The sequence below is a fragment of the Crocuta crocuta genome, unplaced genomic scaffold (assembly GCF_008692635.1).
Source record: "Crocuta crocuta isolate KB4526 unplaced genomic scaffold, BGI_CrCroc_1.0 scaffold382, whole genome shotgun sequence".
In the NCBI taxonomy this organism is placed as follows: domain Eukaryota; kingdom Metazoa; phylum Chordata; class Mammalia; order Carnivora; family Hyaenidae; genus Crocuta; species Crocuta crocuta.
This window is the reverse complement of record NW_027531873.1, coordinates 629,090-645,760: the sequence shown is the minus strand read 5'-3', so window position 1 is coordinate 645,760 and position 16,671 is coordinate 629,090. Positions and strand designations below refer to the sequence as shown.

The 16,671-nt window shown below is 41.0% G+C and overlaps 1 protein-coding gene across 1 annotated transcript in view; it reads right to left on the bottom strand.

The window, feature by feature from the left end:
* Positions 1 to 16,671, bottom strand: part of SYT9 (synaptotagmin 9) — a 149,661-nt gene that overhangs the window by 84,450 nt on the left and 48,540 nt on the right. Inside the window, exon 2 of the mRNA XM_077772891.1 lies at positions 5,404 to 5,755. Within this exon, the coding sequence (XP_077629017.1) occupies positions 5,404 to 5,755 (352 nt within the window). The remainder of the gene's footprint in view (positions 1 to 5,403; positions 5,756 to 16,671) is intronic.

The following is a 16,671-nucleotide window of genomic DNA, read 5'->3' as shown; positions in this document are numbered from 1 at the left end:
TGAGTGATATAAGAAAGATGTAGGCATCACACCTTGGCCAATGGAGGTGCGGGGTCAAGTGCAGTTGAATATTCTGATGCATGACCTGCTTCCTCCCATAGCTCCCAAGTTAAACAAGTTTAAAATCTTGGTGTCATCTTCCAATGTTTTATTCCCTATTTCTAAGGTGATCCTATGTCCACCAACACCTTCTCTAAAGTAGCTCACAACTCATGTATCTTTCTACTTCCATTGTTTCCAAGAGTTCAGGCCTCATCATTACAGGCTTGAATCAACCCCTATAGCCAGTCTTCACCTTATCTCAAGCCTCGTAAACACTCTTGCCAGAATGATCTTCTAGAAGACAATTTCAGCACTTCAATGTGTGTAATTGGTGCTCTTCTTGCCTATTTCCCCAAATAGGCTGTGCACCTTTTGAGGTCAGGGTAATAATATAATATAATATAATATAATATAATATAATATAATATAATATAATATAATATAATATAATACAATATAATACAATATAATACAATATAATACAATACAATACAATATAAATGTTTTTTTTTATCTCTTTACTACCAGCACATGATATGGAACTTTGCACATTGAAGATGCTTAATACAAGTATCTAGAATAAATATATGAATGCCAAGGAAATAAGTTTCCAATAATTAAATCCCAATAGAGAAAATACACATTTATATCTAGTTTCAGAATCTCATGGGATTTGAGAAAGGTCTAAGCAACTCCCATTTTCCAAGCTGTCAGTTTATTAAAATCTAAAGAAATATCTAAGAATCATCCAAAAAACTGTTGCATTTTGAGTGTTCACATCTAACTCATGTTTTCAACACACACACACACACAAAACATAGCTTAATAGAACTGTGTTCCTCATAGAGCAATTACAACATTTAACCCCAACATACCACTTACTGGAGTTGTGGCCAGTGATGGGACCCAAATTTGAAGTTCAATAATTGTTATCGTCTTTCAACTCTGTCAGTATATTTCTGTGACTCTGTGGCTTGCTTAGTTCAGAGATAAGGCCAAAGGCCTAACTGTAAGGCTCTGAAGGAAGGTAAGACTTGGGACAAAAGGCCTCATCCCATATGGGCCCTTCTTCAGCTTCTACTTCTGGCCTTCTGCCATTCTTGTCAGTGGAACATGAGAAAAGTGGCTTGATGCTGATGGAGGTATTCTTTCAGTCATTCATGGAAAAAGTCTGCTCTAGGGGAGCCTGCGTGCTTCAGTTGGTTAAGTGTCCAACTTTGGGTCAGGTCATGATCCTACAGTTCATGAGTTCGAGCCCCACACTGGGCTCTGTGCTGACAGCTCTGAGCCTGGAGCCTTTTTCAGATTCTCTCTCCCTTTCTCTCTTCCCCTCCCCTACTCATGCTTTCTCTCTCAAAAATAAACATTAAAAAGAAAGAGAAAAAAGAGAAAGTGTTCTATGCTAGGGGCTGCACTAGGTGTTAGATACATAGGGAGAAACAAACCAGATATAGTCTTTGAGCTAACAAAACTCCTAGATTAGAGAAGGGGGTACAGGCAACAAACAAATAATCATTTAGTTAGAAAGAGAGAGTTTGATCCTATGGAGAAATGCAAGCAGGGCAACGTGTGAGAGAATGCAGAGTGGGAGTGCATGGAGGAAAGAGCACATGTTCAGACAGGGTGGTCAAGGAGGCCTTCCTGAGGACGTGATGCTTTAGGTGGGACATTAAAGCTGCAAAGGAGCTGGAGGGGAAAATGAAAACTCCAGGCTGACGGAACAGCTTGTTTGTGCAGTCTTCAAGGCAGGAAAAGGCAGGGGATATGGAAGGCATGGAGAGAGGCTGGTGTAGCTGGAATACGATGAGCTTTTCCAGGTAAAGCTTCCTAGTGAGTCCATGTCTTCCGGGGCAGAGCTGCATGGCACTGAGGTGGGTCGCTGTCATCAGCAGACTGTGGGCAATAACACACAGGCCCTAACAAGCCTGATAAAGTGATGGCAGTGTGGTAATTGAAATTTTTATAAAACCAAAGTGTTATATAAGAAGTTTGAGAAGACTTAATAAAACAGGTTGGACTTTGATGTTGGTATGTGAATCAAGAAATGCATTAGATGGCTTGTAAAAGTTCCTTCTATTTTGAGGACCCAGGGATTTTTATATATTTGGAATAGAGATCTTTAAAATGTTCTGGTACTGAAGCATTTTCTTCTGGAAAAAAAAATCCATATTTCCAGTATATTATACAAAGGGATTTCATCTAAAGTTGAAAAGAATTAACAGGGACTTTGGAGGGTTCTAATAGTAACTGAGCTAGCTAGAAACAGAATGTTAACATGCTTGATCATGGGAAAACAAGAGAAAATCATCCCAGAAACCTTCTGAGAAGATAAAACAACATTCATATTTAGGGCATTCCATAGACACTGGTGGGAGCCACACATATTCACGATCAAGAGGCCTGGAGAGGGTGAGCTTTCCAATGTCAATGCGGCGACAGAAGCTATGCCGATGGACTACAGGGACAGGGGGATGCCCTTAACTGGGAGTCTAAGGCTTACATCCTCTGGGTCAAGGAGATGTCCTGAGACCATGGGGGCAAGTCACAACATCTGCAGGAGGGAAGCAGTAAGAAAGAAAATGATAGCAGTGAGGAAGTAAGGAGCATTATGAGAAAAAAAGGAAGAAATAAGAACTAGCAGAGCAGATTATTTAGAGCCACCTTGGCATAGTCCCTTTCCCCTCCCCAAATTCAGAATCAAAAATGTTACTTAAAAAATGTTAAAAATTGGGGCGCCTGGGTGGCTTAGTCGGTTAAGCGTCCGACTTTCGCTTAGGTCGTGATCTCGCGGTTCGTGGGTTCGGGCCCTGCGTCGGGCTCTGTGCTGACTGCCAGCTCAGAGACTGAAGCCTATTTCAGAGTCTGTATCTCCCTCTCTCTCTGACCCTCCCCTGCTCACGCTGTCTCTCTCTCTCCTAGAAATAAAAATATTTTTTTAAAAATGTTAAAAATTTTGGAACATGAAGGAAATGTCATTCATTTCTCTCATTTTGTCAGTAAAAATGTTTTGTGTGTGTGTGTGTGTGTGTGTGTTTATAACATAACACAATCCCTAAAGAATGAGAAGAACATATACCATTTGTTATGATAAGACCATAATTAATACATACGTATTTCCCGACATAACCCATAAAACTAGGTCGGTAGTAATTTAGGTAAGAATGTTTTAAATGCACAATGATGCTAATTATCAGAATTAGGTCAATGCAGCTGGAAAGAGTTTCATATTCTTATGGTAGATCAGATATTACTAAACTTGATTTTGGTCATCAGAAAAGATAATTACATGACTCCCAAACTAAAGTAAATCTAAATGTAAATTCATTTTATACGAATAATTCCTTCACTTTCTTCTTTTTTTTTTTCCTTCTCCACAATTTACATAAATCAGTGGTGAAGATACTACAGTTTTATTTTTTCTTTTTTAAGGATTTTTTTAAGTTTATTTATTTGGCGGGTGAGGGGGAGGGTGGGGGACAGAGAGAGAGAGAATATCGCAAGCAGGCTCCACTGTCAACACAGAGCCCAATGCAGGGCTCAAACTCACAAACTGTGAGATCATGACCTGAGCCAAAATCAAGAATCGGATGCTCAACCAAGAGCCACTCAGGTGCCCCTACAGTTTTTATTCTTAAATGAAATACATTTCTTGATATGTAGAGTACTTATATATTTTTCTAGAATAAATATTGTGATAATTATAGTGATATGATTGCTATTGATTCATTAGAATTACGGCAGAGTCCTCAGATCCATAATCTAATAAAAGCATGGTACTATCACCTTGTGTTGATGGGACCTAACTCAGAAAAATTAACATTCAGAGTAAAACTGAATAGAAGACTATTTCAGCAGATACTCCATCTGAAAGACTCCAGTTATTGAAATACTGAAGGGATTTTTATTATGAATCTGTACCACTGAACGAAAGCCATGACGGTATCAAACAGAGCTCCAGCTATATTTAAGTCTTATATCTAAAGAGAAATCCTAGTGATAAAATCTGAGGATTTCTTCTAAATCAAATGGCAAACAACCATCCATTTCTTCACAGAGGAATATTTTAGGTTTAGCTCTTTGATTCAGAATTGGAAATGATGCTAAAATAGGTTTGTGGAAAAATTAAATTATAAACTGTCATATTCCATCCCACTTAAAGTGAATGAGCAGAGTCTCTAGGATAAACTCGATTAACATAAAAAAGGGTAAAATCTTATTTCCGTTTCTAGAGAATAAGAAAGATTTTTTTAAAATGCCCCCAAACTGTGCTCATACTCTCCAAATAACAGCACATGCTATTCCTCTGGCTATTGCTCATGCTAATATTTTCATTTAAAAAAAGCTACTTCCTGTATCTCTCATCTTGAAAACTCCTATTGAAAGTGAATTTTGATATCCAGGGATTCAGAATTGTCTGTTTAACTTGAATGCCACGTTTATGCAACATCTGAGTCCTGGAAGAGGCCAGTCACAGGGGAATGATCATGACAAAAACAACACTGCAATCAAAATGGCCGCTCACATTTGGAGTATTTACCAGGTAACGCCTATGCAAAGCACATGATGTGCATGTTACTGCTTTATTCTTTTTTTTTTTATTGCTTCATTCTTAAAAGCACCTATGTGTTGGTATTATCGCTATTTCTCTCTCACAGAAGAGGAAATGGAAACATATGGAGGTTAAGTAATGTGTCTGGTGTGTCATACATGTAAGTAAAGCCAGTTCACTTGAGCCCTTGTTCTTTATCACTGCACTACAAGATTACCACTTAAAGCACAGCATCTGGCCCACAGAAAGTAAGTAACCTGAGGACAAAGACCTCCAGCCACTTTGTGGACTACAAAGACAGCCTGTGTGTGATCGCTAGGCTAGGTCAGAGGCACAGAAAATAAATTCAATAGCACTAGGACAGTGGGAAGGGTGGGTAAGAGCTCTCAGGGTCTGGTGTTGGTTCAATCAGGGTTCAAACCTTGGGTGCATACCAATCTATGATGTTTTTACTTAAACTCTTTGACTTAAGTTTCTTCTTCTGTGAAACGAAAATGATAAGTTGTGCTTCTCATGCAAGGTTGTGAACTATAATAAAAAATGCATACCAGGTTCTTAGTACTTGTCATGCTTAGTCTTGGCAATGTAACTATTATTAATATGGACTAAGTGGACATTACACAGGGAGCTCAGGAGAGGTAAGGAGCCTCACTGGAGCATAGGAAGCACCACATTTTCCCATATTCATGTCTGATACTGAATGGACATGTGAAAGGTTACAGGATCCTTAGCTAACCAATGCTACTGTTGCCAAGAGAGGGGAACAAGGTGGTCCTTGCCTTGCAGTCAGAAAGGAAAGGGGCATTACTGACCGGGCCGACGAGGTTGGCTCTGTGACTTGGCGCTGTACACGGATGCCATGGGTACAGTTCTCCTGGCCCCCAGCTTGGGTCGAGAGGGGAATGTCAGGGGAGGTGTGGCTGATCTTCATGGAGGAGTCAGGGCAGGGGGTGGGAGGGTCTAGGAAGCCCTCACTGTTCTCCTGCTCATTGGTCTCTGTGTCCGTGTAGTTAAGAGGTTCCCGATTGTTGTCTTTGCTACCAGAGAGCAGGCCTCGTTCTCGCCACGGAACCCAGCAGAGTTTCCAAGACACGAAGAGAGACACACCAAAAAGCGCGAGGCCACAGGCAGTGACCACAAGGGTCAGCAGGCTCACTGAGATATCTGCAAGGAAGCAAAGATCAAAGGTCAGTGTGATTGCTCGTACTGTGTCCATCCACTGCACAGTGCAGGCAGAACGACCTTACATCCATTCATCCCTCAGGAGCTGGCTGCAGGAGACAGGCCAGAGATGCTGCTGGGTCACCTGATTCTGGCAAAGGGACAGTGAGACTCAGACAGAGCAAAGAGAAGATGACATGTAGACCATGATTCAAAACCATGAGTAGTCTGCTCTAGCAAGAGACAGGGTATATTCGGGGGGCACTAGGAATGCCCTCCAAGTCAACTGAGACCCTACACCACAGATATATGAATCAATGAGGTTTTGAGAGCAGGGCAGTCTCAACTGTCCTTAGAAATTACTCGATCATTTCGGAGAGCTGTATAATAAAATTTGGGAATTGTTTAAGTAACAACTTTCTAAAACAAGAGAAGCTAGAGGGCTTTCTTTCCATTTCTGATATTGATTTTTAAGGGTCTCAGTAAAATGAAGCTCAAGTCTTCTGAAGCCTCAAGAATACCCCCCACCCAGTGGCCAGGTACCTAGGACCCAAGTGCTAACCATCATAGTTTGGGTTTCCCCGGTAGCAGACCCTGAGACAAGTATTCAAGGGCAGGTGGCTTATTTAGAAGGTGAAGAAAACAGAGGTAGGGGAGTAGGGCAGTGATCCAGGGAAGGCAGCCAGTGAAGGGGGCTTTACCAAGTGAGTTACCCAAGGGGCAAGGGCATGGGCTACTTATAATGTCAGCTCCCTTCAGTCATGGATTGGAGGGCAGCTCTCAAGGGGCATTTCCCACCTACAGCATGAGTGGCAAAGTAAGTTTCAGCAGCCAGAAAAATCCCACATTCAAATAAATGCAGGGGCTGATGCACTGAAGTGGTGAGAGTGAGTGGATACGGCAAGGCAACCACAGCATCTGCTGCCCAGACTGTATGGCCTCAGCTAGGCTCCATGACAGTGCAGTGGCTGTGTCCCTAGTCCCCAGAACAAAGCCCAACCCCTGCCAGGCTTCCACCCCACACTACAGTAGACCCAGGGAGGCTAAGGCATCAACCTGAACTCATTCCTGACACTGTGGTGGCTGTAAGCCCTACTTTAAAGGACACTCCCACCTGCCCTTACTGCACTCCATGACACTCAGGAGCTCCAAGGATTCTCCCAGGCTTTGGCTTTACTGTCCATCATTAATGTTTGCATTGCTTCAGCCAAAGTTTTCTGAACGTCCGTTACATGCCAGGTACCATGCTAGGTTTTGGAGAGAGTCCAATGGGGAACATGGAAGACACATTCCACACTTTCTTCATAGACTCATATTCTTGTGAAAGAGAAACTTAGGAATAAGTTAATTTTTACAATATCCATTATCCACAGCATGCCAACAATCCATGACATGAAAGAGCTGGTATTTCTTTTTTTTTTCTTTTTTTTAAAATGTTTTATTTATTTCTGGGAGAGAGAGAGAGAGACAGCGTGAGCAGGGGAGGGTCAGAGAGAGAGGGAGTCACAGACTCTGAAACAGGCTCCAGTCTCTGAGCTGGCAGTCAGCACAGAGCCCGACGTGGGGCTCGAACCCATGAACCGCGAGATCATGACCTAAGCGAAAGTCGGACGCTTAACCGACTAAGCCACCCAGACGCCCCGAAGGAGCTGGTATTTCTACTAAGGCACACATGTGAGCCCCTGCTGCAGGTCACTTACCTACTGAGTCACGCTGACCACCCACCATCCATGTGCTTTTCAACATGACTCTGAAGGTACTTGATCATTCTTATGAAACGATAAAGCAGTTTCCTCATGAAAAATTGCTCTTGAGAGAATGCCAGCTGCCAGGGCTGGTGATGGATCTAATGTATCTCCTCTGTGCCTCCCCATCAATCTCTGCCTTTTCAGTGAAATAATATTCTGTCTCTGCTTGACAATACTGGGGCTCCAGTTTCACATGGGTAAGTGAGCTCAAACCTGCCGCCTTTCTCTCCTCAGATCCCACTGAAAGGGGATTAGCAAACTATACAACAATGGAAAACAAGGACAGGTTCCATGAGTGAACCAGTAACACTGAGGAGTTTCTGGAACTGTTTTAAAGGAAAAGTCAATTAGTACTGAACATTTAACACAAGCAAATGAAGGGACACTAAGGAAACAATGAAAATTAAAATTCCCAGGTACAGGGAAACAAGGGCAAGATGAGGACAGGGAGTAGAGTCAGTGGGGGCAGAGTAAGGGGCACCAGAAATCACACCTCATGGAGGCCCAACATGAGGTAGGAAGAGAAGGTGGTCTGGCCACAGGCTCCACTGGGTTCCATCAGCTCACACGGGAGTGTGGGAAATTCATCTGTGCAAACTTCTAGAATAGGTGGTAGTGCTCGGGACACAGAAAGGAGGAGACTCTATCCCCATTAATCAGGCTGTCACAGCAAACATCAACTCCTACCTTGTCCAATAAAATCCAAAAACAAAACAGGCTCCAAACCACAGTGAAATCCCTTAATACATTCTGTAATCCAAATGGAGGCAAAACTCCTATGTCCTATTAATCACTGCAGCACTGTCCTAACATAGACACTGCTAAAGGACACCAGCAAAGGCTGGGGTTGGGGCATGCTGGCAAGGAGTGTTTAGGAGTGTAATGTGATAATAGTTATTCACCTACTATTCACTCTCTCCCACCACAGCACCCCCATACCAAGGGAGGAGCCTAAATCCCAATCCCCTGATGTTGGTTTTGTCCATGTGACTTGCTCTAGTCAATAAAATCCGAGTAGATAAGGGCCATGCCAGCTCTGACCAGAAGACTCTTGGCTCCCACCTTCTGTCATGAGAAGAAATCTGAAATAAAGCCCAGTCTTCCAACTTAGGTGCTATCATGGTAAGACTTGTGGCACAGGCCTGAAGTCCAGAATGAGAACCAGGCTTAAACCTTATCCACAGACTGGGACAGAGCTGCAGCTGATCCTCAGATCTATGAGCAAATAGCTGATGTTTTAAGTCACTAACACTTTGAAGGGGTTGGTTACCATGGCAAAAACAGCTGACTCATGCACATGACCGTACAATGTATTATCCTAAGCTGGGACACCTTTGGGGGTGGGGGGTGATAATAATAATCCCTTGGGACAAGAGACTTCACCCAGTACCCAGGGCAAACCAGGGAATATGGTCACTCTGGACTTAAGCTCTGAACTCATCACATTGGTACAGCATAACCTCTCAGGGTTAATGTGGCATAGACAACATGCGAAATAAACGAAACTAAAGCCTGTGCCCACTTTTGCTAGTAACCACAGGGCCCTGACCCAACTCAAGAGTGACCCCAGCTTGTTAGTTGACTCCCAGCTCATGCACCCAAAAAACAGCTTGTTCACCAGTCCAGTCACGGGGGATCCATGAGCAGGAATCCCGTCCATCTCAGCACTGAATGCCAAGCAACTAAAAGAACACTTGCTACACTGTAGGCATTTAGTAAATGCCTGATGACGCCCACCTGAAGAGCCCTATAGCCACCTGCTACATTTACCATGAATTATGGTTGTGGCCTGCAAACTCCAGGAGGTGCTAGTCACATTCATTATCATTATAGATTTTTGTGCATATAGGTATTAAAGAGAATTTCTGGCAAATGGCAGACGTGACTTTTTCTTATTCACACAAAGGTGCCATGTGGGTTAGCAACGGGCCAAGGAATGCCTTCCAGGAGAAATCATTGGTGACCTACACAGACACACCAACCACTAAGCACAATCATCTGGGTTTCTGTTTTTAAATAACTCAGGGCACTCTCTGGACACTTTTTTTTCAGAAAGTGTCAGACCCACAACCTCAGGAAAGAGAGAAGGAGAATCAGCTTAGAATCACATAACAGCCTTGCTTAGAAGAAATTCCTTAAGTTAGGTGGTAGGTACATGGCCATTTGTTTTATGATTGATCCTGAAACCATATGTATTCACTATATATACTCTTTGGCATATATGGCATATTTCATAACAAAAACTGAAAAAATAGTAACATCAAAAAAATAATTATCCTAAAGATAAATTTTCTAAAAAATGCAAAAGTATAATTAGTCCTTCTGTCCAAGAGCCAAGAGAATAACCAGATGGTGATTCAGGGATGAAAGGAGGCAAATGGCAACCCAGTTCTGATCCAGATCCCTGGAGGTATTGCTGCTTGGGGGTGACTGTGCACAAAACTGTATCCAGACCTGCCACAGAGTACATTCTTATGGGGAAGATGTGGCCTAGAAGATCCTGCAATGAGGTCTGACCATCAGAACTCTCTTCTACCTGCTATTAGATGCAGCCATTGAACATGATGTAGTGTAGCAATATCCTTCATCTTGCAGACTCAGATACTAGACACCACGACATCCCTAACCCCAGCTGTACACCTAGAATTCTAAGGGATCCATGCAAGCCTGAAGACTTGTTTTGGAATGGCAAATATTATTGTCCAGTGAATGAAAGGCTTGAGCGTCCATACACTACATACGGGCAGATGAACGGTAGTTATCCCCCTAAGCTGTGAAGGGCCAGGAAGAACACATAAACTGACAACTGAAGAAAAATCATGGGACAAATCAGCAGCTCAAAAGAGGTTAGCCAAGCTGAGCCATCAGAATAAACTGGTCCTTGACATTAAATAAATTGATGCAAGAGGCAAATTAATTCCTATACTCAGTGAGATTTATAAAATAGTGATTAAAACTAAGAGGTATGGCTAAAGTAGTGATCAGAATCGGACGGGCTTGAGATCCCAGCTGATCTAAGAAAAGGAGATTGTAGTCTTATAATTCTACAGCTAACCAGACTATCATAAGAGGGAAAGAGGCATTTTCAAATAGACGATGACTCGGAAAATACACCATTCACATACCTTCTCCTGCATAAAACCTAAGGAAATTCTCTAAACAAACAAACAAAAATGTATGTCAGAATAGAGAACTCAAGAAAGGAAGGACATATTATATAAAGTATATACTTCTATACTATGTATCACAAGAATTAGTGATAAACAAAACAGCACAAAGTGCACTGTCTAAATAACTGCCGTTTATGAGGTTATGAAGTTTAATGTAACTGTTATGAAAAAACACTTAAAAGAACAAAGCAATGATGTTATACACATCCTCAAATTTCAACAATTCCTACAAAACACGGGAGGCAGAAGAAAGAAGGAAGTAAACACAAGTTAAATGTTCTATATTGTTGGCATGTGGAGACTATCGATACTTTAACTCAATGTTGATAAAAAAAACACAGGTGTAAATTTGTATATAAAATATTTAAGGGGGACTGTGACTCATAATGATACACCTGCATATTTATATTAATATCTTCTCTTTCCTGAGACTCTCATTAAGTGATAGGAAGTAAATAAAAAATAGAAAGCTATAGTCATAAAGAATATAGTACAAGACAATCAACCATCTAAAAACTTTTGTTCAAAAACTTTATAGGGATAGCGATGTGATAGAAGACGCAGAGAGTGATACCCCTAAAGGGTAGGCAACCTGACCTACTTAACTCAGCCTCAGGACACAGGCATTTCCAGTATGGCACCAGCTAAGACTGAGATACATAACAAAAATATGAGCATGGATTAAAAATCTTCACCAAAATATTGTCCAGTGTCTAGGGAGAAACAAGGCAACTAGTGTGAGAATTAGTGTCTAAGAGCAAAATTCTCCATGTTCTTACAAAAAATGTAGCCCCTTGTATTCCTGTAAAGTAAATTTTGCCTATTAAAATATCACTCATAGACACAGGGCCTCATAGTTAGCTCTTCTGTTGCCTCATTATTAAGTATGACTAAGTTGCAAACAATCACCAGCCATGTAAGGATTGATCTTACAGCAACCAGATCAAGGTATAAAAAAAAAAAAAAAAAAAAAAAAAAGCAAGAGGTTCCCAGAGAAAACAGATAAACTGGTGAGGAAACAAGAATTTTTCATTTATGGGACATTTCCAGAAGATATTTGATCCATAAAACAAGAGTAAATGCCTAGTAAATTGAATGAAGAATAAGACAATGTTCTTAAAAATAAAATAACATGATTGCTGAAACAAATAAAACATTTAATAGTGGGCAGAGAGTTTCTGATTCAGTAGGTCTGCCTAACAAGTTCCCAAGTGCTGCTGCTGTTGCTGGGCTGCAATACACTTAGAGAGCTACTTAGCCTGTTGTCAAACTTCAATGAATTAACCAACTAATGTGTATAAAGTGCAGAAAGGGATGAAGAGAAGACACACCTCCTCCTCTTCTAAAGAAGCTTAGATTATGGCTAGGGAGACAAGCTGCACACTGCATATTGGGGGACCATAAGCAACAAAGCAGAAAATCTGATACCTATGGAAATTCTAAGAGTAGATGCTAAATAGACTATTGACCACTCAGTCAGACACTCTGGAGAAAATGTAGGGATATACATTAGGGAACTGTTGCCCATGGGATCACCTTTGCCTAACTAGTGATGGGAACTGATCGGGAAATATATTTTATTTTTGTTTCCTGAATAGACAATTCTTAATTTCTAAGGCTTCTGAGAAAATTGTAGATGAACAAGAAATAGCTGCTTGTCCATGTGGCCAACCCAAAACCTGGTCCTTGCACTTATTTTCCCTTATTTCTTACTTCATCCTTCTGTTCCTCATACCTTCTCTCTTGGATCACATTCCCAATAAGCTACCTGTATACAATCCTTTTTCTCAGTGCAATACTGTGATTTATAACAAAAACATATTTATTGGAAAATGTTTAATAGAGGATAAAATCAAGGAACATCTACCTGAATGTGGACTAAGCAAAGACATAGGAAATTTAAGTGAAAGATATGAGATATAGGGTATGCATCCAGGAGGTCTAATATCTACTTTTCCTGGAAAGTGAAGACAGAAAAAATGAATGTAAAAATCACCAAAGAAATAAATTTTTAATTCCCTAAAATGAAGGACAAATTATAGAAGTTCACTGAGCACCTACAATCAAATAACCCTATCTTAGACACTTTATTGTGAAATTCCAAAACACAAAAATTAGAGGAAAACTCACAAAACCTTTAGAGACACAAATAATATGAACATAAAGAAATTAGAAACACATTGGTATTGGCATTCTTATAAAAAATACTAGATAATGGACTAAAGGCTATAATCTTCTGAGGAAATTTTATGCTCCAGTTAGATTTCTATACCCAATAGTACTATCAATGCAATATGAAGGCCAAAAATGTCAGCAAGATTACTTTCCATGCATCTATCAAAGGAAGTTACTTGAGGACGAATGTATGAGATTACAACAGGAGAGAAGAAGACATAGTCTACAGGAAAAGTCGCACTCCACTCAGAAACCAGTAAGGTCCCTATGTGAGGAGTGAGTGGTGGGCCTACTAGAGAGGAGTCAGTCCAGCCTGGAGCAGGAAGACTGAGCTCTAGGAAGGAAGTCTCCTCAGACAAAGAGGACTTGAAAACAAATATATGACATTATTTAGTGTTTAGCTTCTAATGACATCACCATTTGTCTTCAAATAGTGTGAAAGAGAGAGAGAACAATCAGGAATTCCTTCAAGAAAACTGTTTGGGATAAGGAAAAATAATCACAATATACCCTTTGGTTCTATAGTAAATAATAATTTATATTCATAATAACATAAACACCATTTGTTGATTTTCAATGCTTAGAATCAAGCAATAAAGTATGGAAGATATAAGTACGATTGTAGAACTGAATGCAAATTCAGCTTAGACATTTAAACTTAATAGAAAAGGTGTCAGAAATTAAGAGATGGAAAGAGGAAAGAAGCTAACAGCAAGACTGAAGGTTGCCTTCCAAAATGAGGTAAGCAAGACATACTATCTAAAATGGATAACAACCTGTACATACTGATATTTTCATGCTAACAGCATTGATTTTTACATTAGAAACCATGCAGAGATACAGCAAGCCATTTCTATTAGGATGAAATTAGAAGGGACTTTCACTTTTTAAAAAAAGTTTTTTAATGTTTATTTTATTTTTTTTTAATAGTTTATTGTCAAATTAGTTTCCACATAACACTCAGTGCTCATCCCCACAAGTGTCCTCCTCCATGCCCATCCCCCTCCCCCCCACATCCATCAGTCCTCAGTTTTTGTCAGCATTCAAGAGTCTCTCATGGTTTGCCTCTCTCCCTTTCCCCCACCATTTCCGCCCTTCTTCTCCCCCTTGTTCCTCCGTCAAGTTCCTCCTAATCCTCCTATACGTGCAAACATATGATATTTGTCCTTCTCTGCCTGACTTATTTCGCTCAGCATAACACCCTCAAGGTCCATCCATGTTGCTACACATGGCCAGATTTCATTGTTTCTCATTGCCATGTAGTATTCCATGGTATAGATAAACCACATCTTCTTGATCCATTCATCTGTTGATGGACACTTAGGCTCTTTCCATGTTTTAGCTATTGTGGAGAGTGCTGCTATGAACATTGGGGTACATGTGCTCCTATGCATCAGCATTTCTGTATCCCTTGGGTAAATTCCTAGCAGTGCTATTGCTGGGTCATAGGGGAGTTCTATTGTTAGTTTCCTGAGGAACCTCCACACAGTTTTCCAGATGGGCTGTACCAGTTTACATTCCCACCAACAGTGTAGGAGGGTGCCCGTTTCTCCACATCCTCGCCAGCATCTAGAGTTCTCTGATTTGCTCTTAATGTTTATTTTTGAGAGAGAGTGCATGTGTGTGAGCAGGGGAGGGGCAGAGAGAGAGGGAGACACAAAATCTGAAGCAGGCTGTAGGCTCTGTGCTGACAGCTCAGAGCTTAATGAAAGGCTCAAACCTACAAAGTATGAGATCATGACCTAAGCTGAAGTCGGACACTCAACTAAGCACCCTAGGGATTTTCACTTCTACTTTAATTGTTTACAATGAACAAATTTTATTGAGAAGAAAAAAAATGTTAAGCTACTATAGTATATAAAGTATATATGCCTTAGTACATTCTGGTAAACTTGAGTCTGTAATCCCAAAGCACTTATCAAAACACTCCTTATTTAATCCTGCTCCTTGGTTTATAAGGAACAAATGAATGAAAATCATGATAATCTTTACAATAATGATCATCTCAGTTCCTTAGCACAGTTTTCTTTCTAAGTCAAACCTATAAAAGACATCCATCCTGTCTACTCATCTTTGTTCAGACTTCTAGATTCATGAAAATAATATCAGGGTATTGACATAGGTTATCAACTTTTTACTTTGCTAATACTGATGTTAAAAGGTAACTCATTTATTATCATGGTCACTCCATACAAGGAGAGAAAGAGAGAAGGAAAGAGAGAAAGGGAGAAAGGGAGAGAGAGAGAGGAAGAGAAAGAAAGAGAGAGAGAGAGAGAAATAGAAAGAAAGAAAGAAAGAAAGAAAGAAAGAAAGAAAGAAAGAAAGAAAGAAAGAAAGAAAGAAAGAAGCAACAGAGAGAGACAGAGGGAGGGAGAGAGAGGGAGGGAAAGAGGAAGAGAGAGAGAAAGAAAGAGATAGGAGGGGAGGAGAGAGAAAGAAAAAGAGAAAGAAAGAAAGAGAGAGAGAAAGAAATTTTGACACCCAAAACAAATAGCATTCCCTTAAAATACTATATTGAACTTCATTAATAAAACCATTCCACTATTCTTATTTTGCCAGTTTGCTTCAGATCTGTGAGAACCTTGTGAAGGATACACAAGGCACCTGAGATTGAGAACCACTTAGTCTCTCACATGCTAGTCTGGCCCCATCTCTACTTCTNGAGAGAGAGAGAAAGAGAAAGAAAGAAAGAAAGAAAGAAAGAAAGAAAGAAAGAAAGAAAGAAAGAAAGAAAGAAAGAAAGAAAGAAAGAAAGAAGCAACAGAGAGAGACAGAGGGAGGGAGAGAGAGGGAGGGAAAGAGGAAGAGAGAGAGAAAGAAAGAGATAGGAGGGGAGGAGAGAGAAAGAAAAAGAGAAAGAAAGAAAGAGAGAGAGAAAGAAATTTTGACACCCAAAACAAATAGCATTCCCTTAAAATACTATATTGAACTTCATTAATAAAACCATTCCACTATTCTTATTTTGCCAGTTTGCTTCAGATCTGTGAGAACCTTGTGAAGGATACACAAGGCACCTGAGATTGAGAACCACTTAGTCTCTCACATGCTAGTCTGGCCCCATCTCTACTTCTTACAACAACAAACACAGCTCAGGGCAAAACTGGGAAAAGGATGACATTTCTGATACCCACCCCAGCCTTCCTATCCCTTGCTCTCCTCTTTCAACTGTCTTCCCAACCTCATGTGGTCCCAGAGGACTGGAGTTTTCAAAGAGGGTATGTTGGCACCTAAAGATTCAGTGTCTGTGTCCAGTCCTCTCACCACTGGAGGAAACTGACAATGACGATGCAGAGGAGCCAGCTGAGGCTCAGGATGAATGAAATGTGGTATTTCCAGGGCAGGCAAAGGAAGCTGGGAATCATGACGAAGGAGGGAAGCAAAAAAGATCAGAACCAGGGGCACGTGGGTGGCTCAGTTGGCTCAGGTCATGATCTCTCCGTTCATGGGTTCGAGCCCCACGTTGGGCTCTGTGTTGGCAGCTCAGAGCCTGAGCCTGGAGCCTCCTTCAGATTCTGTGTCTCCCTCTCTCTCTGTCCTTCCTTTGCTCATTCTCTGTCACTCTCTGTCTCTCAAAAATAAATAAACATTTAAAAAAAAGGTCAGAGGGGCACCTGGGTGGCTTAGTCGGTTAAGCGTCCGACTTTTGCTTAGGTCATGATCTCACAGTTCGTGGGTTCGAGTCCCGCGTCGGGCTCTGTGCTGACTGCCAGCTCGGAGCCTGGAGCCTATTTCAGAGTCTGTACCTCCCTCTCTCTCTGACCCTTCCCTGCTCACGCTGTCTCTCTCTCTCTCTCTCCTAGAAATAAATACAAATATTAAAAAAAAA